The sequence below is a fragment of the Carassius auratus genome, chromosome 38 (genome assembly GCF_003368295.1).
Source record: "Carassius auratus strain Wakin chromosome 38, ASM336829v1, whole genome shotgun sequence".
Taxonomy (NCBI): Eukaryota; Metazoa; Chordata; class Actinopteri; order Cypriniformes; family Cyprinidae; genus Carassius; species Carassius auratus.
This window is the reverse complement of record NC_039280.1, coordinates 13,384,539-13,407,867: the sequence shown is the minus strand read 5'-3', so window position 1 is coordinate 13,407,867 and position 23,329 is coordinate 13,384,539. Positions and strand designations below refer to the sequence as shown.

Genomic DNA, 23,329 nt, shown 5'->3' with positions numbered 1-23,329 from the left:
TTAACATCATAGAAGTTACAGGAGCATTAAACAGTTAATAAAGCAACTAGGGCTGGGACAACGCGTCGAGGTTGTCGACGCAAAATATGCGCATCGATTCGTCAACCTGTTTTTATTTCTCTAAAAAACGTTTGCAAAACGTTTACCTTATGTGCACTGAATATACGCGATGGCCGGATCAACATTCTGTCCAACGTTATATAACCAATCCAGGGGGTTTTCTGCATTGATCTTTTTTTTTTGATTGTTATTTTCATCTGAAAGAAGAACTTTTTTCAGTAAGCTAGGCCCTATGTGTTCAGTAAGCTTGTTTCAGTAAGCTATGTTTTATCAAGGCTTCAAGGTTTTATTGAATGCTATCTCTATACAAGTGCAAAGTAATGCATTCTTAGTCAGTCTTTTATTTTGTAATTTTAAGAGCAATAAATAAATATTGCAATGTTAAGGAATTCATGTTTTTTTTTCATTCAGATATGTAAATCAACATGTATAAATTGTTAGTAGTCAATTAATGGGGAGATAATCGAAATCAAATCGGTCTGAAAAAATAAATCGTTAGATTAATCGATGCATCGAAAAAATAATCGCTAGATTAATAGTTTATCCCAGCCCTAAAAGCAACTTAATTTTTTTTATTAGTGTTAGCCACACTTATACTAATGATAAACTACTCTAATTACAGCATTCATTTGTGGCGGACCCCCACAAATAAATAAATGTATGGAAAACAATTAAACTTTGGGTGTCTGTCTTTAAAGTGCTTTGTTAGTTTTATGTGTTACCTCCTTTTGAGCTTGCCACGTCTCAGTACTTTTATGAAGAGAGCGCATCTATTCTTTAAGAACTGGGCTTACCGGGTACTCGGTACCACCGGTACTTAAAAAAACCTGGTACCATAACATTTAAAAATATATATATTAAAAAATATATATTATAAAAATATATATTATTAAAAGTTTGCTATATATTAGGGGTGGAACAGTACACAGTTCGTTATGTACCTCAGTTCAGGGGTCACAGCTTTATATGGTTTTAGAACAACAGGAACAAAAAAAATATTTTCATTTCTTTTGAACTGACAGCAGTACAAATTTGAAAAAAAAAAAAAATACTGCATTTAAAACAGCTAGTTCATATATAGTCAGACACAACTGTCACGCACTCTGTGACAAATGTGCTGCATCTGCACACGGAAGTTACCAATCTAAATGTTCTGCAAAATCAGTCAACAGTGAAAATCAATAGTAGATTTAATTTAACCAGCCCACCAAAATATGCCCAATATTTTGAATATGAACTAAAGTAGGCTAGCAACAACGCTCATATCAAACAAATTACATTTGTTTAAAAGTCTGTGTTAAACACACAATGAACTCAACAGCAATCATACAGAGTTTACAAAAGCAATGTTTACTGTCAAGCATTCAGCAAATGTTTACACATGAACACTTTCCAAAAAGCAGTAGGAGTACCCACTGGGGTAGAAATGTCGCAATGCTAGGGTAAAAGAGCAAGATGGATCCTCTGATAACCTCAGTAAGACTTTGGTGCATTTCAGCACTGAAACACGGGGAAACAAAACAAACAAACGACATTTCACATGCTTGAACAAGCCGCGGTTAATCTGGTTAAGGCCTGCATTCATGTGCAATTAGTTTCAGCGCTCCATATCGCAAGGAAGCATTAATATCCACGCCTGTAGCACTGCTCAATTTGAAGTCATTTAACAGTCAAATCTTTGGAATTGTAATTTGGCCCTCAAGCTGTTCCTGAAGGCAGAGTACATGTGCATGTGTCTTTGTGTGAGTAAGTGTGTGTTTGAGCATGCAAAATATACATCACTTTGTGAGTCACATCATTTGAGGCTCTGTCTACTTACAGAGCTTGTGTATTTGCATGTATTACAATTTCCACGTTCGACTTCTTAATCTGTGACCATTCATTCTAAAATCAACATGAAGCTAAATAGATTTTTCACTTTCTTAAACCACATCCCTGGATTTCTTAAACAACATCTGGCATCTTGAGTGTTCCTTGCTACCTTTAACCAGCCATTCCTAAGAGCACCTAAATGTAGGCTTATTTGTGACTTGCTGCAGATCCTTGAAAATCTTGGTACAACTAAACATTAAAAATTAAAACTAACCTAAAGCTGTACATTTGTGTTTGTATGTCAGTGTGAAAGGTGGTTGGAGCATTTACAAACATTACAAATAAGTGAAGGAGATGCGACTGCACAGCTTTGTCATACTCTGGAGAGGTTTCTGTGATGATACTGCAGCACTGTGAGAGCAGAGTTTGGACAGAAGCCAGTGTGAACTCAAGCGATCAAGCTGTAGTGACAAGCGCTATCTAACCGCAGATTTCTACTCCTGTTACGCGCTCTAATTCTCTACCTTTGCCCAGATGTATACCTGAGGCGATTAACATGCACACAACATTGGCACTACCTCAAAAGGCAATATTTTACTGGGAACAGGCACCTGATATATTACATACGGTGTGAAGGGAATGTGTGGAGGGAATAACTCGGGGTGTCTTATGCATAAACTCCTCTCTAAAATCCACTCACCGCAGCATTTCTCTCAAAATCTCTGTGAGGGCAGGGCACAAGGGAGAGCCAAACATTTCATACACAAATAACAAAGCATAATCCAAGACCAGGGCCCCCGATCAAATCATCCTTTGTTTATGCATCAACACAACAAGGTGCTATTGAAAAACGGTTTTCTTCATCTGGCTGAATGCTTTTCAGAGCAGAACTGAAATCGAGGAAACAATACCCTCTAAGAGAGCAAATTCTCTGTAAGAACACTTTAATAATATAAACAACAAATTTAATTTCCTGAATCAGGCTAACATGAAGTCTGCCATTTCTTGTCCATGAGCCAGATCAAAGTTCTGATCGCTATCACTTACTGATAAGTCAAAAGTGGAGAAAATGGAAAGCATTTCTGGCTTCTCCCTTGTTGATGTTTTGCAAAGCAGTAAAATTTGGCTTCCCTGATACAGTACATGGTTTTCTAAAAACAAACATGCTTTAAATAAAAAGAATAAAATAATTTTTCAATATCGAAAAAAGAATAAAATCATTTTTCAATATCGTGTGCAATCTGTTCAATGGAAGGGGGCGTGACGTCATGGGCGGGGTGACATAACGACCAGGAAGCTATAAAAGCACATGCCACACAGTTGGCTTCAGCTTCATTTCAGCAAGCGCTCTGTGTGTGCATGTTAAAATGTCTGTCCTGTCAGTCCTATTTATTGTTGTTTGTATATTAACTCCTTGAAGTAGCTCAATATGTCAAAGAGCAAGGCGAAGACTAGACATTTGAAGGGTGATTCCAGATCGCGTTATAGATTGTCTGTGCATAGTTTGCCTGGGATCAGAGCACGCTGAGTCGGCTCTCGTGGAGCTGACTGTCCACATTGTGAACAATTGCCAATGCAGATGCTTCAATCTCGGAGGGCTCTCTTTGAGGAGGGAGCCTTCGGCAGCATTCGTATCGCGAGGCGCAGAATCAGAGTGTCGCCGCTTGTGCTCCCCCATGTCGGGACTGAGGGCCTCAGAGACGCTCTGTGTCGGGGACATCCAAGCAAAGTCAGACTTATTTAGCAGCTTGGAAACTAAAGAAAAGAAGTGAATACCTTATTAAGGAAGGAGGCCATTGAGGTCCCTCAAGACAGGGAATCCGGGTTTTACAGCTGGTATTTCATAGTTCTTCCAAAGAAGGATGGGGGATTGCGTTCGATGTTAGAGCTACGTCAGCTGGACCACTCAGTTATGTCACTGAAGTCCAAAAGCTTACCATCACGCATGTTGTAGCTAAAAATCAGGGCTGGTTTTTCACAATAGATCTCAAAGATGCATACTTCCATGTCTCTATCCTTCCACAACACAACACAACTCCAGTTCAGAGAAACCCCTATCTAAGCGTAGTTTGGAATCAACCACGATGCAGGCATGTCTGTCTCCTGCATGTATTGAGTCGATCCTCATGTCAGTCTAGAGAGTCAAAGAATGTCAGTCACTCACAGTCAAACAGTTTCAGAGACTGTTAGGTCTGATGGCAGCTGCGCCCTACGTGATACCTTTTGGCCTGCTGTATCTGAGACCCCTACAGTGGTGGCTCAAGACCAAGGGTTTTTCCAGAAAGGGGATACACTTCAAACTATCAAGATCACGCGCCGATGCCTTCGTGCCTTAGACATGCGGAAGAAACCTAGGTTCTTGAATCAGGGCCCGGTGCTGGTGACCCTCACCGGTTGGGAGGCATCCCTCACCGATTGGGGTGGGGTCATGAGTGGCCACCTTGACCACGATCTGTGGAGCGGTTGCCATCTGACATGGCATATCAATTGTTTAGAGATGCTAGCTGTGTAATGAGCATTGAAACATTTCCTCCCAGACCTGAGAGGTCACCATGTGTTGGTGCGCACAGACAACACATCGGTGGTCTCGTATCAATCACCAGGGGGGTCTGCGTTCGCGCCCCTTGTACAAGCTGGCACACCAGATCCTTCTGTGGTCCCAGGAAAAAATCTTCTTGCTCAGAGCAGTGTATATTAATGGGAGATTGAATGTGGCAGTAGACATACCGTCGAGACAGCGGCCAATGCCCGGGGAATTGAGGCAGATATGGAGAGTGTTTGGCGAAGCTATTGCTCTGTTCCTGGGAGTTCTGGCGAGAGTATGCCGGGACAAAGTCTGTCTTCTATTAGTGGCCCCGTTCTGGCCAGGCCAAGTATGGTTCGCAAATCTGATCTCTCTCCTCGACGGCTCTCCATGGGAGATTCCGATCAAGACAGATCTACTCTCTCAGGTGCAGGGCAAGATAATTCACCCTCGCCCGGAGTTGTGGAAACTGTGGGTGTGGCCCCTGAGGGGGCACAGCTCATAGCATCTGGTCTCTCTTCTGAGGTTGTTGAGACCCTCTTCCAATCCAGTGCTCCCTCAACGAGGAAACTATACGCCCTGAGGTGGAAACTCTTCACCTCATGGTGCATAGACCGCCAGCTTGACCCAGCTAACTGCCCAGTTGGTACAGTTCTGGAGTTTAGGTGTTCCCCGGGACTTGGTTGTTGTTTTAGAGGATCTTTGTAAAGCTCCATTCGAGCCAATACATGATATGTCAGATAGACATCTGACTCTTAAGACTGCCCTGTTACTGGTTATCACCTCTCCCTAGAGAGTGGGAGATCTCCAGGCCCTCTCGGTGGCCCCTACCTACCTAGACTTTGCCCATGGTATGGCCAAAGTATTTTTATACCCGCCAGCAGGTTACGTTCCTAAAGTTCCCTTGGTCACACCACAACCCATAGTACTGCAGGCCTTCTGCCTTCCTCCCTTTCAAGAGCCAGACCAGGAAAAGCTCAATTGTATGTGTCCAACAGAGCTGCCTTGTGGAGAAAATCAGACCAATTGCTTGTTTGCTATGGTCCTGCATCCAAGCAAACCCTTAACTTTGTTGGATAGTCGAGGCTATCAACGTATCCTATGAGTCCTCTGGTCTTCCGTCAGGTCTTACGATCTTGATATGCGAGCCACTCCTGGCTCTTCTGTTCTCTCGCCTTAGCTGTGCTCTTCAGATACCTACTAGGCAGGGATTTTTAAGTCTGGCAGCGTGGGCATATAGTTCCCCAAAGCGTTCGATGCAGCTCGAGTTTTGGAAGAGAAAAGGAACAAGACGTTTTTTACTGTATTTTGTATCAAATAAATGCAGCCTTGATAAACATGAGAGACATATTTTAAAAACAATAAAAAAATCTTACCAAGTACAAACTTTTAAAAAGTAGTTTATATGTTACTCCCAGTAATTACTGTGGATGGTAAAACTTGTTTAAAAAAAAAAAAAAAAAAAGGCTTTGGTTTTAGTCTTTTTTGAAAAGTGTATCAATCTGCTCTGCTCTGACAGTGACTGCTATGCTTTGTATGAAGCAGATTATCAATTATAGATTGTTTCTAAACCACAAACCGTGCACTGTTATGCTTTTAAGTTGTAAAAATTATTCAGTTGGGGCAAATGCAACATTTAAATTTTTTATCGACAACTCCTTTGTTTCTTTGAAATCCGCCATACTTCATGCTGACTGAGAGCATGCTAATGTTCATACTGCTCACTAAGCAAACGTGTAATTGAGCAGAAAGCCCCGTTCCCCTATTCTAAGTCATCTCTCTGTCATCTGCAAATCTCCTATGCCAGGTTAAGTAGGCTGAGAAGAGAAAAAATAAGTTTGTATTTATGAAATAGGATGTGGCCATTTTTGCCTAAAAAGAATGACAAAATCATAAGACAATGCATAAGAAGGTAAGAAAATGTATCTAAATGGATTTGTAGAAAAATTATATTTATTATATAATATTATATTATTACATTAAGTGTTGTTATGGTTAACTAAATACAAACTATTATATATTGATTTTGTTAAATTATTAAAAAGTAAAAATATAAATATTACATGAAATCTTAAACCTATGCAAAAATTAGCAATGATTCATTAGCAAATGCAGTTTAAGTTGAAGTACTCATATTAAAACTAAATAAAGTGTCAACTGAAATATATATAAAACAGAACAAAAATACTAAAACTTATGATGAACCTAACGAAATCATAACTAGTTTAAAATATAAATAGATTCTGTAATATTATATATAATACCAAACCAGAGTAAATTATTAAAGAGATGAATTACATAAGAAATCAGATCCAAATTAATATCCCAAATTAATAAACAGATACTGTTTGGCCAGGTTTGACAGAGGTGGTTACAGATATCATTGGTTTATTTGATCACAAGTCGCGAGTCTGAGTAATCAATCACTGTGAGATCTCATCTTTATTCCCCTACATAAAATTATACACATCCAGAGACAGAGAGTGCCAACAGTAAAAAAAAAAATAAAAAAAAATCTGATAAAAGCCACATGAAATTCAACACAGGCACCTACACCTGTGCTTAAAAGATCTCTGACACCATTTTGAGACATTCTCTGGAGAGTCCTTGTCTTGTCCCTGAGAGCAAAAAGCAGAGGGTGAGACTGATTTTGCTTCTTTGATTGATGTTGGTGTTTAAGAAGCCTCTGAAAAGCAGACAAGACCTTCAGGCTAATCTAGCCTTAGATGATAAAGACGCTCACCTGCTTAGAGCTGATAGCATGGCACTGCTAGCCAACACTGTAAAGAGCAGCCACCTCTGTATGTAGCAATATTGAGACTTCAACATCCTCATTTCAGCTCCCAGATGACCATCTTTTACAACCTTAAATAACCTTGAGTCAAAGTTTTCGTAAATGTGTATAGTGGCACTCAGAGCTTTAACAAGTTCCTACAGATGTTGAATAGAAATATTACAGGTTCAATATTTGGGTTGGCTTATATGTATTTTTATAATAGAACGATTGCAGAGAGATTTGCATTTTTTATGAAACTTTCATCATGAAGCTGAACTTTAACTGAAAAATAATGAAATTTGATGTCATGATGTTAGGCTATAAGTGAATTCATGCGATATGAAATTATATTTAAAATGTGTAACAGGCCAGATAAAGCCTGGCCTCAAAGATAAACACTTTCAAAGATCATCTCACTGTTTGCTATAATGAAAAAACCTTAACATTTCCATTAAATAAAATTAATCATCATAAATGTATCACAACCTCTAATTATTAAATATTTAAAATACTTAAAATAAATAAGCAAACAAAACCCCTAAATATATGCCAATCACTGTCTGAAGTAAATGGGACTATCTTGTTCAAAATAATTAATTCCTGTAATAGGGAATTATACTAATTACCATAATGTGCCAGAAAGGTCAAATAAACACACCCACTTCAAGCCTCAAAACAACCTGGTATTTAATAAATTTGCATCAATTCATTGTACTCTATGCAAGCGGACAGGGGTTTGGCCGATTGGCGTGGAATAAGCCAATGTCAAATGATAAAATTAGTCAATATCTGGCTGACAGGGGATACAGTGTGTTTACAACTGAAAAAGAAGGCAGTTGGGAATTATTCATTTGATAGTGGTAGAAGGTGGGCTGCCTTTGTAGCGCTCCAGATTAATATAGAAAATACATGTTTAATATGACTAGGCTAAGTATATTTAACTATCATATCTCTTGGTGTTCAGTATTTCCATGTTTGTCAATGCCATTGACGGCTTGTATTAACCAATGCATGATTTACAGAGTAAAAAAAAAAACATGAAAAAATTAAATATTTAAGGTCTTTTTTTGTTTATTTATACATTTACGGTAAGACAACAGCAAAACTTAACGAGGTTAGTTGTCAAAATATGACTAAATCCCTGTCTGCAGGGGGGAGACCCTATTAGGAGATTCATAGACATCTGTACAAGACGTCTTGGGCATCATCATTAGAATTTCAAAGTGGTTTTGATTGTTTGATCTCATATCCAGAAAATATTGTTGGGAGTCATTATCATAAACCCAGTTCTAAATTTGTTTGCCATACTCTCGGTTATGATCCATAATTAACTATACTGGCAAGATTACGATATTTCTTCATTTTTGAATAAGGGATCCGCATGGAATTTCTCCCACTGGAAATTTTATGGATTTTAAAAGATTTTTTTAGGCTGATTTTTTTAGTTTCATTCGTGTGCCAACAGACTGGGACTGATCCCTCTGATTGCAACTGCAAAGAAATTAAATTACATTTGGTGGAATGAAATAAAAATACCCCCCCCCCAGTGTTCCGCGCTTTAGAAAGAAGAAGGGATGAAATAATGAATTAGGCCCATTTGAGGATATTGACTGATTCCTTGAGTGCTCAAGGCGTCGTCCGTCCGTAATCTATCTCAGAAATAATAATTCATGCTCTAAATACATCAGAAAGAGGGCATCATAAAAAATACACCATTCAGCTCCATTGATTTGCATTGTTAATTTCCCACTTGATGGCTTCAGAGAGACAGTGTGATGAAGGGGCCATTATGGTGGGTTTAACCCTCTGGAGTCTAAGGGTATTTTTGGGGCCTTGAGAAGTTTTGTCATGGCCTGACATTTGTGCTTTTTTCAGTTTCTTATAAATATCTAAATGGGTAAAGTCTAATATCACTGTAATCAGCACAAACTGGGCTATAATAATATGTGAAACCCATGCATGTACATGATTGTATTTTTGAGAAAAAAAATGTTATGCATGGTTAGTGAAAAACTAAAAATGTTAAATCACTTGAATAAGGGAATAAAACACATACATAAAATTGGTTGCCGGAAAAGTTGAGAACTGGAGCTTGTAGCCTAGAATTTTTCTTTCTGAATGATGTGAAAATCATCTTGTTTACTCACTCACAGAAAACAATATATTGATTTAAATTTTCTAAAACACTTTTTGTTGGTAAAAGTCATATGCGAGTAGGCGTCAACTATCATGAATATCATTGTGATTTACACCTGAGAAGACAAAGGCCTGCATAATGAGCTGCATAATGAGCCTCTCATTCAACTGTGCCACTGTGAGGGAGGACTTACAAGAAAGAGAACAAAATAAAAGTATATAATTTTATGTTTGTAGTTTATTAAGAATATATTTAATTATCCCACAACATAATTTAATATCCACTTGGGGGAGCAGTTAAACAGTTTATTAGGAACAATCAAAGCTGACTTTCAAATTTTTTGGCATCCTTTCTCTAGTCACACAATCCTTCAGAAATCCTTTTAACAATCTTATTTTCTACCAAATAAACCCCATTTATTATCATCATTATTATTATTATTATTATTATTATTATTAATGTTGAAAAGAGCTGATAATATTTTTCAGGTTTTTTTAGGGGGAATAAATCGAAAGAACTGCATTGTTTTTACATTTGTTAGAGTTATCTCTATTTGTCACATTTATATTATTTACATCAAGCTTTTGAATGGTATAGTATTGTATATTGTTATTGAAACTTCATAATGTTTCACTTGATTATACATTTAGTCAGGAATTATAGTTTGGAAAAAGTATTTGGAAAAAGTCTAACTAGTAAAATGTTTACACGTTATGTGAAAACTAGTACAAATAAATAAAGAGAGACTTACTCTGTTTATGATCTCTGCTGAATAAAGTGCTTCATTCTTTTTTCTGAGGAAATCCATTTCTCAAATCCTCAACCACATCACATCTTTTTGGGGTGAATTATGTCTTAGTCCTCTCATCGCGAAGCAAACAGTAAAATAAAACAAAAACTCGAAGAACAGTCTCGCTGCTTTTTCTTCTGTGTGGGCGTATTCAAGCCGCGCGCTTCAGTTTGAATCTGAATAGCGTGTTAAGCGCGGGGGCGTGGTCACATTAAATATAATGAGCGGAGATATGAAAAATAGACATCGCGTTGTTTTCATATGGATTACTTTATCTCAGAATATTTGTTTTCGGCAGCACTTGTTTAGTTTAAAAGTAGACATTCCAGGCTTTCTATAGATATCTCTCTCATGTCTCTTCGTTGAGTATTCACGGAGTTACAGTTCATTTTAATGAAATGTTTGTACATGACGATCAGCGGAGACAAAGACTGTAGACGCGCACCTTGTTTGTTATCTTTATTTTATAAGTGCACAAAGGTTTTTTGTTATTATGTCTGTATCCAAAAAAAACTAGACCCTTTACAGATTCGATTGATGTATTGCTCTTATCTGTACGATTAAAACTGAGAGTGTAATTTAAGTTCTTTTCGGGGTTATCAGGTGAAAATGACTCAAAACGCATATATGCGTTAATCGACTCGAAAGGGTTAAAGTATCCAACACAGCAAATCACAAGATAGCCGGTGTCAGCAATGAGGCTTGACAATGAGGCAACACAATTAAGCAGCAGTGAGGAGCACTGAGTGATGCAGCTCTCTATAAAACTCCTGAGAGATCACAACTTGTCAGCCTCCACATAACCATAAAAGCACAGCAGAGATAAAGCCCTTGCTAGAGATCTTTATCAGATACCACATTCAGCTAAAAGCAACTTGGCTGTTTATAGATGTGACTGTGCGGTGTCGGATAGATCCTGCTGGATCTGACATCATCACTGCCTGACACCTGAGCTCTGTTGTGTCGGGCAGAATGTGAAAAATTACTGTGTGAAGAAAGAGGTTCAGTGGAACTACAACAGCAACAGCAGGGCCTGGCCAATATGGGACAGACATCATTAATAATGTAGACACATCAGCTAACTAAGATCCTTGTGTATGTGTGCGTGTCTCAATATGGGGGTGTTTGCTAACTTGGGATGCAACAAGGTCTCGTATCACATGGAACAATACACAATGCATACATAAACACATACAGCTTGTTAAAATACTTAAAGGGGTAGTTCACTGAAAAATGAAAATTATGTCATTAATGATTCTCCCTCATGTCGTTCCAAACCCGTATGACCTCCGTTTATCTTCAGAACACAGTTTAAGATATTTTAGATTTAGTCAGAGAGCTTTCTGTCCCTCCATTGAAAGTGTGTGTACGGTATACTGTCCATGTCCAGAAAGGTAAGAAAAACATCTTAAAAGTAGTCCATGTGACATCACAGGGTCAGTTAGAATATTTTGAAGCATCGAAAAAACATTTTGGTCCAAAAATAGCCAAAACTATGACTTAATTCAGCATTGTCTTCTCATCCGGGTCTGTTGTGAGCGAGTTCAAAACACTGGAGTTTAGAGATATCTGGTTTGTGAACGAATCACTCCATGTAATTCATGTACTCAAACAGTACACTGACTGAACTGCTGTGAAGGGAGAACTGAAGATGAACACCGAGCCGAGCCAGATAACGCACGAACGATTGACTCGTTCTCGAGTCAAGAACGTTTTTTTGTCAGACGCATCCGATTCGAGAACCGAGGAACTGATGATAACTGCGAATGGGTGATTCAGCGTGAAGCAGACTGACACACAGCATGTCTGAACCGAAATGCTTCTTTTAATGATTCTGTGCTAATGTTATGAGCGCGGGTAAACCGAAGGCTTGAATGAAGGGCAACCAGCGCCAATGACATCATTACGTACCGGTTTATTGAATAAAATTGTCTGGAAAAGAACCGAACTTCCCATCACTACTGGTGATCCGAAAGCCGATGCAATCTTTTGTTCGTTTTCTGGCTCGGCTCTGTGTTCATCTTCAGTTCTCTCTACACAGCAGTTCAGTCAGTGTAATGTTTGAGTAAATTAATTACTCTGGGATATTGGTTTGTTTTAACTCAGAGGGAGTGTTAGCCACATTAAAAAAGTTAATAGCTTATGTCATTTGTGGATTAATGCTTATTGGAGACACGAACCGACTTACTTCTAAATTATGATGTTTTTTATGTACAAATCTTGATAACATTATAAGTGGGAAAACAAAATAACAGTAAAAAATAAAAAAAGAGACCGTTTATGAAACCTTTTTAAGATGTTATGTTTCCCTTTCAATTAATGAGCTGTAATTTTAATTTAATTGGCCACACCCACAAGAAGTTGAACTGGAATTTACTTAATTACAATTCAAAATGAATCAGGCATTCTGGGAAATAATGAGTCTTCCCAAGTTGATAAAATTGTTATATAGGTATGCACTATCTTTATATATATTTCAATCGATTCTATTTTTTATTTATTTTTTTCTGTCTGTAAAGCCTATAAAACCTTCAAATTTCATTTTTTTTTTTTTACAAACTTTGCCAGGACAACATTCAAACTTATTGAAAAAAACTAAACAAAACAACAATTGCAATATTATGTCTGATGTCCATGTTTGGCTCTTGCATCACATCCCCGTTTTTATTCAGCACCTTGTGCCATACTTGCTGCATTTTTAAAGTGCTGTCAAGTAAAAATGAGCACTTTTAAAAAGGTTTTCTCCCTCTCTCTCTCTCTAAAAAGAACATTTAAAACCCATGTTTTTTGTTCCATTCAGTTGTGCTCCATCTAGCTGTCTAAAAGAAGGAATGTGCCCTGCATGAACGTCCTGCAATCCAGCTCAGCCCACTGAGTGCTGACCTGGACTGAAAGTCACCATGAACAGTTCTGACACAAATTGCTGTCTGAAGAATCGGTCTGCAAGGTATCACCGAAAAACACAGCATAAATCATCACAAAAGTAAAAATTAGGTCCTGCTGACATGTACGTATAGCGGTTACTTGAGTTCAGCTGGTGTAAAATCTTTTAAAGTTGAAGATGTTGCATTGTTTTCAAGGATAACGGCTGTCACAGCCAAATCACTATAATGAAGTATACTAGACTCCTAATAGATGAATTATTTACTTTAGCTTTCCTATCAAATCACACTGTGCTTTTATTTCTCTGATCAAAATGGCTTTTGGGGCGTTGAAAGAAGTGCAAAGCTTGTCTTTTATTTGGCTTAAACTATTCCATTATCTAAATGCTTGTTCTACAAGTACATATTTGATGAAAAGGAAAACAGCAACTGTGACATCTCTGAAAACAGCACACATTTAACTCCGATAAACCCACACTTATTGCTCTCGACATGCTTTCAATTACAGAGGCCTCGATTATTGTATTGATTATAAAACGCTCGATGACAACTCGTTTGCAAATTTCCATTTGCATTCATGCAGCCACTAAAATGACACACAAAATAAGGAATAAAAAGATAGAGGTAAAGTGAGATTCTGGAGAGAAGGTGGCATCTGTTAGGGCTTTTAGATGGATATATCACACTAATCCATTCCTTTTACATGAGCCCCTGTCAGGGTTAATTGGTTTGTGAAGATGGGTAATGAAGGGAAATGGCAGTGTTTATTGTAGTGCCTCTCTCATTAAAAGAAGGCAGTTCAGCTGGCATGCGGATAACATTTGCACACCCATCAGACACTGGGAGGAACACGTTATAAAATGATCAGCTTTACCCGGTGTCCTCCGATCTGAGCACAGAAACGCTGTGTGACAGTGAGTTTCATAAACTATAATGAGGTTAAAGTCATAAGGCAGTTTTTCAAAGATCAACCATACCCAGGAGCATCATGGGAGGTCACAGATGGTAAAAGCAATAAAATCCCAACTAACACAACTTGTAAATGCAAATGCATAACACACTATCGCAAAAGTCTTTCATTGGTGGCACAAACTGAAAGTCCCACCCCAAACTCGTGCTACTGGTTAAGCCAAAGAATTAAATATCAGCTTCAAACATGAAATCAAGGGCAACATATTAAGAAACCTGAGGCAATGGCCAATAAAACTATGGACACGTCAATAAACACAGAAAGTGCTATTGTGCAGATGTTACCTCTCTCCTGCGTGATGCCCAGCACGTCTGTTTGACTTTCCAAACCACAGCAGCAACCAGTAGCAGGGACAGGAAACAGCTGGAGACAAGACACATGGAAAATCAATAGATCAATCAATCAAATAAGATTCAAGAGTTAGAAATTAGAATTGTGGATAACATTCCTCTAACCTTTGAGGCTGGACTGAGGACAGCTGTAACATATTTGTATTTCAATCATACAATCAATGAGAAACAAGTTCATCCAGCATGAAAGAATCAATGCCGTATGTAACTGACTGTTACGTCAATCATTTACGCGATACCAAACAAGCACATCTGCACCCCAACAGGTTTGATTTCCTTTCGCACATACACTGCTAAATGGCTATTTTAAGCCATCTATAAGATATGTAATGTTAGAGAAAGTTGGCCTTGAGTAGGACTGGCTGCAGTAAAAGCACATATAAAAGCAAAAATCCCTCTTTTTGTTTTATCCACAATTGACAGAATTCACTTGACAAGGTGACAAATGCAAGGAGCTAAAATAAAGGGAAAAAGCATTTTGTGGTCATACACAATCCATTTTGTTGTTGGTTTTTTCCAACGTAAGTTCACTGCCTGCACCTGCTTCTGCAGTATATGATAAAGCACTGGTGAACAAGTGTCAGAATGTTTGTTTCCAATGTGGGAGGACTAAGTGTCACTACTTAGAGACAAACTGTCCCCAAAAACAAAACATTTTTTTTTTTTTACTTTGCTTATCATTAAACTGCTGCTGGGACTTTTCTTTTTTTAATCACCCTGGTTATGTTAAGATGCAGATACGATTTTTTTTGGCATTTTTGGCTTTATTATGACAGGGCAGGCCTCAGACAGGAAGTGAATTGGGAGAGAGAGAGGGGGGGACAGGATCAGAAAAAGTCCGTAAACCAGGAGTTGAACGCGAGATGTCCAAAACATAATGGCACTATATGACAGTGCACTGCCCAAAAGGCTATTTTTATTTTATTTTTACTAATTTAATGTCAGCTTCACTTTTCACCTTTCATTCATTTAGTATAGTGATTTAGGTGCTGTAGAAATGTTTAATTAATGTTTCACTAAAATAATACTATCTATATTGTTCCCTTTTTGTCGGTCACCTCAATTTATATTATGACAACATTAGACAATTAGACAATTAAATTTGGCTGGTGGATGCTGCATGCTGAGCCACTCCCCATGCATACGGATATAAATAGGCGACAGATGCATTCACTCATCAGATTTTTGCTTCTGAGCCGAGTGAATGAAGGAAACATGACATTTACCAGGCAAATTATCTTTTGTTCTGAAAGAAGAGGCTGTTCTGGGTGGCATTACGACATGTTCAGCTACATCCCTGTTAACTCCACGAATACCCTCAATGTTTCTCTTTTGAAATTCCAGTTTCAGATCATGGTTGGTTCACATCTTTTTAAAGATGCCCCTCCAGCTGTGGCCTCTTTGGTGTGGTCATTACCGGTCTTCTACTGATGGCCACAATCGCTGTCATCAGTGTCTGGGCATCCAGCATGCTGAGGATGCGTTTGTGTATGGTTCAAGTGCTCACTGTGAGTGTTTGTCCATGACAGTGCATTGATCGCACTGCGATCTCCACCAAGACAAGGCACACAAAGACATGCAGAAGAGTGGCACCAATCCTCGATGATGCAGTAGCTGCGCTCAGCGACTGACTACTCTCCCTTGGGAAGGCAATGTCCGCACTTGTGGTTTAAGAGAACCATCTATGACTCAACCTGGCAGAGATGAGAGATGCCGACAAAGTTAGCTTTCTTGACCGCCCCATCTCGCAGGCTGGACTATTCGGCAACATTTTCGAGGACCCAGCAGTTCTTGGCAGTGCAGCAACACACTGAGGCCCCGGGCAGGAATGCAGTGCTCCTGTGTCACAGCTGGCCCCTTAGTCCTCTAAAAAGATGAGAATAGAAGAATAAGCCAGAACACGATGCTTTCGGGGCCATCCAGCATAACTTTCCTCTGCTGCAGGCATGTCGATTGTTCCTTTGGTGCCACTCGCACAGAGCTTGGGAGCATGGCTTGTGCTGCACAAACCATCCTGCTGGCTCATTCTTACAGTCCAACTCGGCTACGCAGTTCAGTTTGCTAGGTGACCTCCCAGGTTTAATGGTGTCATCGAGACTTCGGTGGCAGTTTGAGTCACCCCTGTCCTGTACGAGGATATTGCTGTCCTATTGGTGAAGGATGCAATCAAGCCTGTCCCTCCAGCTGAGATAGTGTCTGGGTTTTACAGCCCTAACTTCATCGTGCCAAGGAAGGTGGTGGCCTTTGACCAATTCTGGATCTGCGAGTTTTGAATCGGGCCCTTCTCAAGCACCCATTTAATATGCTAACGCAGAAGCTCATCATCAGAGCATCATCACCCCTTCTCACACAAACACTGTGAAAGGTCAGGCAGGATGAGGAACAGGTCTATCTGGTTGCACCTTACTGGCCCATCCGGACCTGGTTTCCGGAACTCACACTCCTCGAGACAGCCTCTCCCTGGTGTATTCTCCTGAGGAAGGACCTCCTTTCTCAGGGGCACAGCAAGCTATGGCACCCACGCCCAGATCTTTGAAACCTTGACATGTCTAGACACAATTACTCAGGCTAGAGCTCCCTCTACAAGGCAAGCCTATGCACTGAAGTGGAGTCTGTTCGTGAACTGTTTGAAGATGCATGTTTGGAGTAGTTGTGAGTGCTCACTCCACCTATAAGTGTCGCCTTCTCCTATGTGCTGGCACACGGTGCCTATCTGGCAGACATCTGTAGACACCGAACACCTTCGCGAGATTCTACAGCCTCTGCATCGAGCTGGGTTCTTCCCATGTGTTGGGCAGGCTCAGCAGAGCAATCTGAACCAGGCCCAGTATCGGTGTTAGCTTGCCCGGGTCTCTGGTTTGCCCCTGTACTGGGCTAGGTGTCTATATGGCTTAATTCCCTGCATGCGATCCCATATGTGTATGCTTCCAGGGTAAGGTTTCCCTCTCAGTCCATATTAGTGTCTCCACATGATATCTCCCTATAGGTAGGATGTGGCCTCCATAGTGACCTTCTCCAGAAAACTTGCTTCCCAATCATTACTGCCAAGCTGTAAACAACAAACAAGAAAGGTGTGAAGCACCTTTCATGAAGGTTGAAATCCCTTCTTTCAAGAAATTGCTTTCTCAAGTAAGAACAGCGCATGGCTCACCTTTGTCAGTGCTAGGGCATAGGGAATAGGGATGTAAACAATTAATCGATTAATTGTCGATAAGAGATGCAATCGATTAAGGCTGCAGATGATTGGTTAACCGATTTAATGTTTGGCTGTGTGCGGCTGTGAGTGACGGTGACGGTATATAAATGTATCATCATTAATTCACAATGTACTAAATGAGTAGGTTTAGGGTTTAGTTACTTTTTAAAAGGTTACACTGTTCAGTTTAACCCCTTTGCGTGCAAACATCGCTGACGGCCCCAGTTTATTATTGTTTCACTTTCACAGCACATTAAACATCACTGTCTTACTTCATCTGGACAAACTGTGCATCAATGGAAAGTTTAAAGACTCAAGATTCGATATTTGACCAATATTTTGATAAAACATTGTTGCAGTGACAGATATTTAGTGATTTATGTCAGGAGTGCAAAATAATAAATCCGTATTATGCCACATTTTGAATAGAAATTCACAACTCACTCATTTTCAGTCACGTCAAGAGCGGTTTATTTGTGTTCACATAGACTCACTGAACAGCGTCAATAAGGATTTATAGACAAAAGATGCAAATCTGCGGAGATATATGGATATATTTACTGATGTTTACTTCATATTTCTTCAGACAGAATCGTCATTTCTATTCATTTTCCACGGATTTACGCGATCAGATGATAAATAGCCTCTCCCAGCGATCTGTGTATGTGTTTGCTGTGCCGGCAGCTCGTGCGGTGTGTGACTCAGACTCTGATTGGGTCTTTCAAACGTCAATCTAGAGTTTCATATCTGGACACCGCCCCATCGTGTCACATGCTTCCTGCACACTTCCTGGTAGTTATCTGGCCAAAACAACACTGAAACACCTCTGTACACACAAAATATCCGAATAATAAACCCGCGATTACGATAGTAAAGCTTGGTATGAGAATTTCTTGAGATCTGGGGCGTTTTTATAAAAAAAATCGAAAATGTACATCGGAAATGCTAACTTGTGCAGCGATGAAAAAGGCTACAAATAACATATTTTTACAACAGTAAACGACCAAATTCCACCCCTGATCGCTAAAGGAAGTTATTATAAACACTCGATCGGGGTTTAAAGTGAGTTTTGAGTAAAAGTGTACTAATAATTTCATAAATTGTCAGATGTAGCTTGATGCTAACGTTAGCACCAATGCTACTAATAGCAGGTGCTTTTCTTCTTCACAATGCATTTTTGTCTCAATAATTCACGTAAGGTCGTAAGAAAATGTTTTGTTGTATTTTTATAGTAAGAATTTTGATAAATAAGGGCTAAATGCAAAGAGAGACTGAAGTGAGATCGCTGCTTTGTTGCTTTGTAAAGCCTGAAAAACCACAATCAAGGCTAATAAAGGTGGAATTAAAACAAAAGAATAATGATAAAAGAATAATGCGGATAATGTGTCATACTTGGCGGAGGTGTGAAAGAACCGTTTGGTGAGAACAATACAATCATGATTCAGGCAGTTTTCAACAGTGAAACATACACATGTTTACATGTGAGATCTTACAGAGATGACAAGGGCCATAAATCAATCTGATTAGCCTTCTCTAAAAACACACATGATATGGCCTTAGAAAATATTTCATAAAATTCACAGTTTTACAGATTCGATTATGAAATTTTTTATGAAGTCTTGGAAGACTTGTGGCCTTAGCTACACTGTGTTTTCAAACTCATTTCCTACATCAACATTTTTTTAAATACATTTAAAACATATGTTTTTAATATTTTTATTTTTGTTTTTATGTTTGAGCTTATATATCTCTATTATCATAACAGTCTGAGTGATTCTGATTCCTGAACAGTAAACTTTAAAGTGTCAGCTTTGTGAGCAAAGGTTGATTATGTATCTAGTCAGAAAGAATCATGAGCAGAAACCTTTTTATTTTGGGTATGTAATTTCGGTCTCCATGCCAAAAAAGGGGGGTTACTAGTAAGGGGTTAAATAGACTGTAGTATACCGGTCCACTCTGCTGTTATGCCAAGGACTTTTTTGCTCATATGAAGAGGATCATATTTTCTGTCTATGTGTGAATGCGTGTTAAGTACAAGTCTAGTTTACATTATAATTAATAGTTTAACATTCAAATACATTGCGAGTATGGAAACATTTGGATTTGTGCTGAATGAGACATGAGCAACAACCTCCCAATAAATTTAGCCAAAGATGTGCTCGCTCGTCCTCGCATGCACGCACACATGCACTGTCATGATCTAATGCATTGAATGCCGGATTTTTAAAAACGAATAGACCTAAACACTTGCAACTCCATAGGGTTGTGATGGGGTTCAGGTTGTGGCGCTTTCCATGAACCACGAACGAGGGTTACGTATGAAACCCAGATGTTATCAATGTTCTCAAAATTCTCAAATTCTGATCCAAAATTTGTTTTCAAATCATCCATTCATCCCATCATTCAATTCAAATAATTTCTTTGCAACACATTTTCATCTACTAATTTTCATTCCAGGCCACAAATAAGAATAAGAACGTCCAAATGTTGACTACTTTTTAAGCACATTTTACTAAAAATAAAGCCAATTCATTCCTACGTAACATTTTGTCAACCTTGTATAAATGAGTAAAAGTAACCAATAGGCACAGAGTTTATATAAAAGCTCAGTATACTGAGATGAACATCAGAGCAACAGGGGGTATGTGGGGACATTGTCATCTACCCATCTTCCACATTCAAACAGAGACTTAATTCAGCCGGCATTATTACAAATACATACTATCAACTCCACAGACACATCGCCTTGAGGAGAATCTTCATTTTCAAACTAGACAATCTGAGGCATTGTGAGACTCTGCAAAAATATGGGGTGTATAATATATGAAGTGTTATACGATCACAAAATTTGAATTTGCACCATGGGAAGAGCTGCAATTGCACAGCTTGGGGGCATCTTGGGCTCTAACATTCTTCTTCTATTCTCTTTGTTTAAGCATCATATATTAAAGGGCCGAGCTCATTACATCTGAAACTGTTCAAATGCTAAAATTAGCACTGGACTAATCAGAGTGTAGCTGAGGTAATGCAAGAGCCTGAAACTGCGTTTTCAACCATTTCATCTACCATATTTCAAAACCCAATCAGCACAAGTCAGAGGTCCCTTATTAAATCTATTAATGATGTGGGCGATTAATTCTTAACAAGCTGGATTATGGTTCTAATGGGCGGAGAATGAGGCTCAATAATGCTGGAGCGCTTTCACAGAGAAAGTTATAAAAGCACATTCTTTTAAGTGCTATGACAAACGTCATGATTGCTGTCATATTGAAATCTAGGCTGTGAGAGATAGACAGTTTGTTCAATGGGTTGCAGAATCTTACTGCATTGTGGCTATTCAGTGGATGTTTCACCTGGGAACAGAAGCGATTTGTACTAGGGCTGAACAATATATCGTTATCGTATCTATATCTATATATGAACTTTCAAGATATTACTATCGAAAAAAGCAACGATATAGACCATATAGATTTCCCCTCCCCACGCTCACCCTGCATACAACTCTGGCAGTCACAACAAACATAATTTTTATGAGTGCCCTTGAATGCACCGCTAAAGCCAGCGCGCACACACTACCAGGGACGTGGGAACTATATTGTTAGGGGGGGGCGGCGTTTCCATAGTGACGCGTCATTGCTTGTCAATTGCTTGTTATTACCCCTTCCATAGACATCAGTGTGTATTTTACAAACTCTAAATGTATTGTTTTTTTAGTACTTACGTGAATTAATATGCTTGAAACCTATAATAAACAGTATGTGGTTGAAAACACTGAAAAGTTGTGATATATGACAGCTCTGAGCACACCTGTCTCTGGCTAAATTCAACATTTGAATTTAGCAGTTGATCATGTGATGCACTTGATCCAGGGACCAGCCTAGACTGATTACACCTGTGTGATTGTACGTGCGAAAGGCTGAAAAACAATACATTTTCTGACACAAAATTTTGAAATGTAGGTTTAAATCAAACACATTTTAATTCAGATTCTGTATTTATATATATATATAACAATGGAAAACAAAAACAACGAACAACCCCCCAGCTGCCTCACCCCGAAAGTGGTGGGGAAAGGGGGAGGGGGGCGGCCGTCCCCCCAGCCCCCTCTGTTCCAAAGTCTATGCACACTGTACAGGGACAGCGGATAAATTAGAAAGAAAGAAAATGAGTGTGGGAGATAATGCGGCCGGTGGCAGTGCAGAATCTGACTTGGTGCCAAAACATAAATCATCTTCCATAAATTGTAAGTATTTTGGATTCAGAAAAGACGATGTAAACCAGAGTGACGTGTTGTGCAGGTCGTGCTTAGCAAAAGAACACGTAGTCATATCGTATTGTATCGATATCGAGATATCTGGCATGAAAATCGAGATATGAAATTTTGTCCATATCATTCAGCCCTAATTTGTACCTACAGAAAGGGTAACACACTGATCAGACAAAATCGGACAAACTTGTTTTTGTTTCTTTGTGTTCTTTACTATTTGTTGGTGTCTGTCAGTACCATGTGAATTGGCCTTTAAAGTGACAACTCTGTACTTTATCTACCCCAAAGATATATACATTACTACCTTAATATATACCCTTTATTTGTATTTTTTACCAATATATGGTTAGTAACTTAGGGCCAGATTTACTAACAGCTTGCGCCAGCACAAGAGTGTTGCAAATAAAACTTAACCACTGATTTCTAGTTGTTGTCACAGTGTCTGGGTTGTGTTCCCTGGGGTTCCACTAGATGTCCTCCTTTCTCACGGTGTCTGTCACCAGATCACTTCCTGTTCCCTTATTTGGTCACCTTCCTCCTTGTTGTGTAATTGATTGTTTCCCCACCTGTCTCCTGTTTCCTCATTATCCTTCTGTGTATAAATACCCAGTCTGTCTTAGTCTGTGTTACGGAGTCCTTGTTTAATGTCAGTGTATTATTCATGTCCGTCATCCTTGCCTTGCCTTGCCTTGCCTTGCCTTGCCTTGCCTTGCCTTGCCTTGCCTTGCCTTGCCTTGCCTTGCCTTGCCTTGCCTTGCCCCGTGTTCGTGTCCTGTTTATGTTCCGATTTGGATTCTCTGGTTTTGACCCTGCATGGACTGTTACCTCTCTGGATTATCCCTTAAATAAATCATGCTTACCTGCAATTGGTTCTCTCGCCGTGTTTCAACCATCACATAACGTGACAGAAGGACTCCGTCACAAAGAGAACCAGCGGTATGTCATTTTTCCGTTCCCCAGCCAAGATGGCGGAGAGGCGAGCCAGATATCTGAGGTTAATCGCCCTCCGCCAAGAGGACAATGAAGTGGGTGCCCTGGCTCAGGTGTTCTGGTTCCTGGCAGAGGGCATGGGGTACAACGACACGGCCCTTAAAGATTATTTTAATGGCGGTCTGGATGATCCAGTGTCTCTGGAGGAGATGGCGCAGCATCGGGGTCGGTGGGATGCCCCAGCCACTCCTGTCTCTTCCAGCGGGGTGGTCGTCAGCCCAGCGCCACAACACAAGATGGCCGCCAGCTTAGAGCCACAGCACAAGATGGCCGCCAGCCCAGCGCCACAGCACAAGATGGCCGCCAGCCCAGCGCCACAACACAAGATGGCCACCAGCTTAGAGCCACAGCACAAGATGGCCGCCAGCTTAGAGCCACAGCACAAGATGGCCGACCCAACGTCTGAGTCGCCAGTCAAGGTGCCCCCGACTCGCCATTGTAGAGGGCGGAGGAAGAGGGGACAGGTTTCTACCGTTCCTCAAAGCCTGGAGAACGTTCCCGAGCGGGCTGCTGCCGTCCAGGAGGACATTCTCGAGCGGGCCGCTGCCATCCAGGGGGACGTTCTCGAGCGGGCC

At 39.7% G+C, this 23,329-nt stretch overlaps 1 protein-coding gene across 1 annotated transcript in view; it reads right to left on the bottom strand.

Moving 5' to 3' along the window:
* The window catches only part of atrnl1a (attractin-like 1a), a 300,556-nt gene that overhangs the window by 110,035 nt on the left and 167,192 nt on the right, over window positions 1-23,329 (bottom strand). Inside the window, exon 27 of the mRNA XM_026224245.1 lies at window positions 14,236-14,314. Coding sequence (XP_026080030.1) covers window positions 14,236-14,314 — 79 coding nt within the window. The remainder of the gene's footprint in view (window positions 1-14,235; window positions 14,315-23,329) is intronic.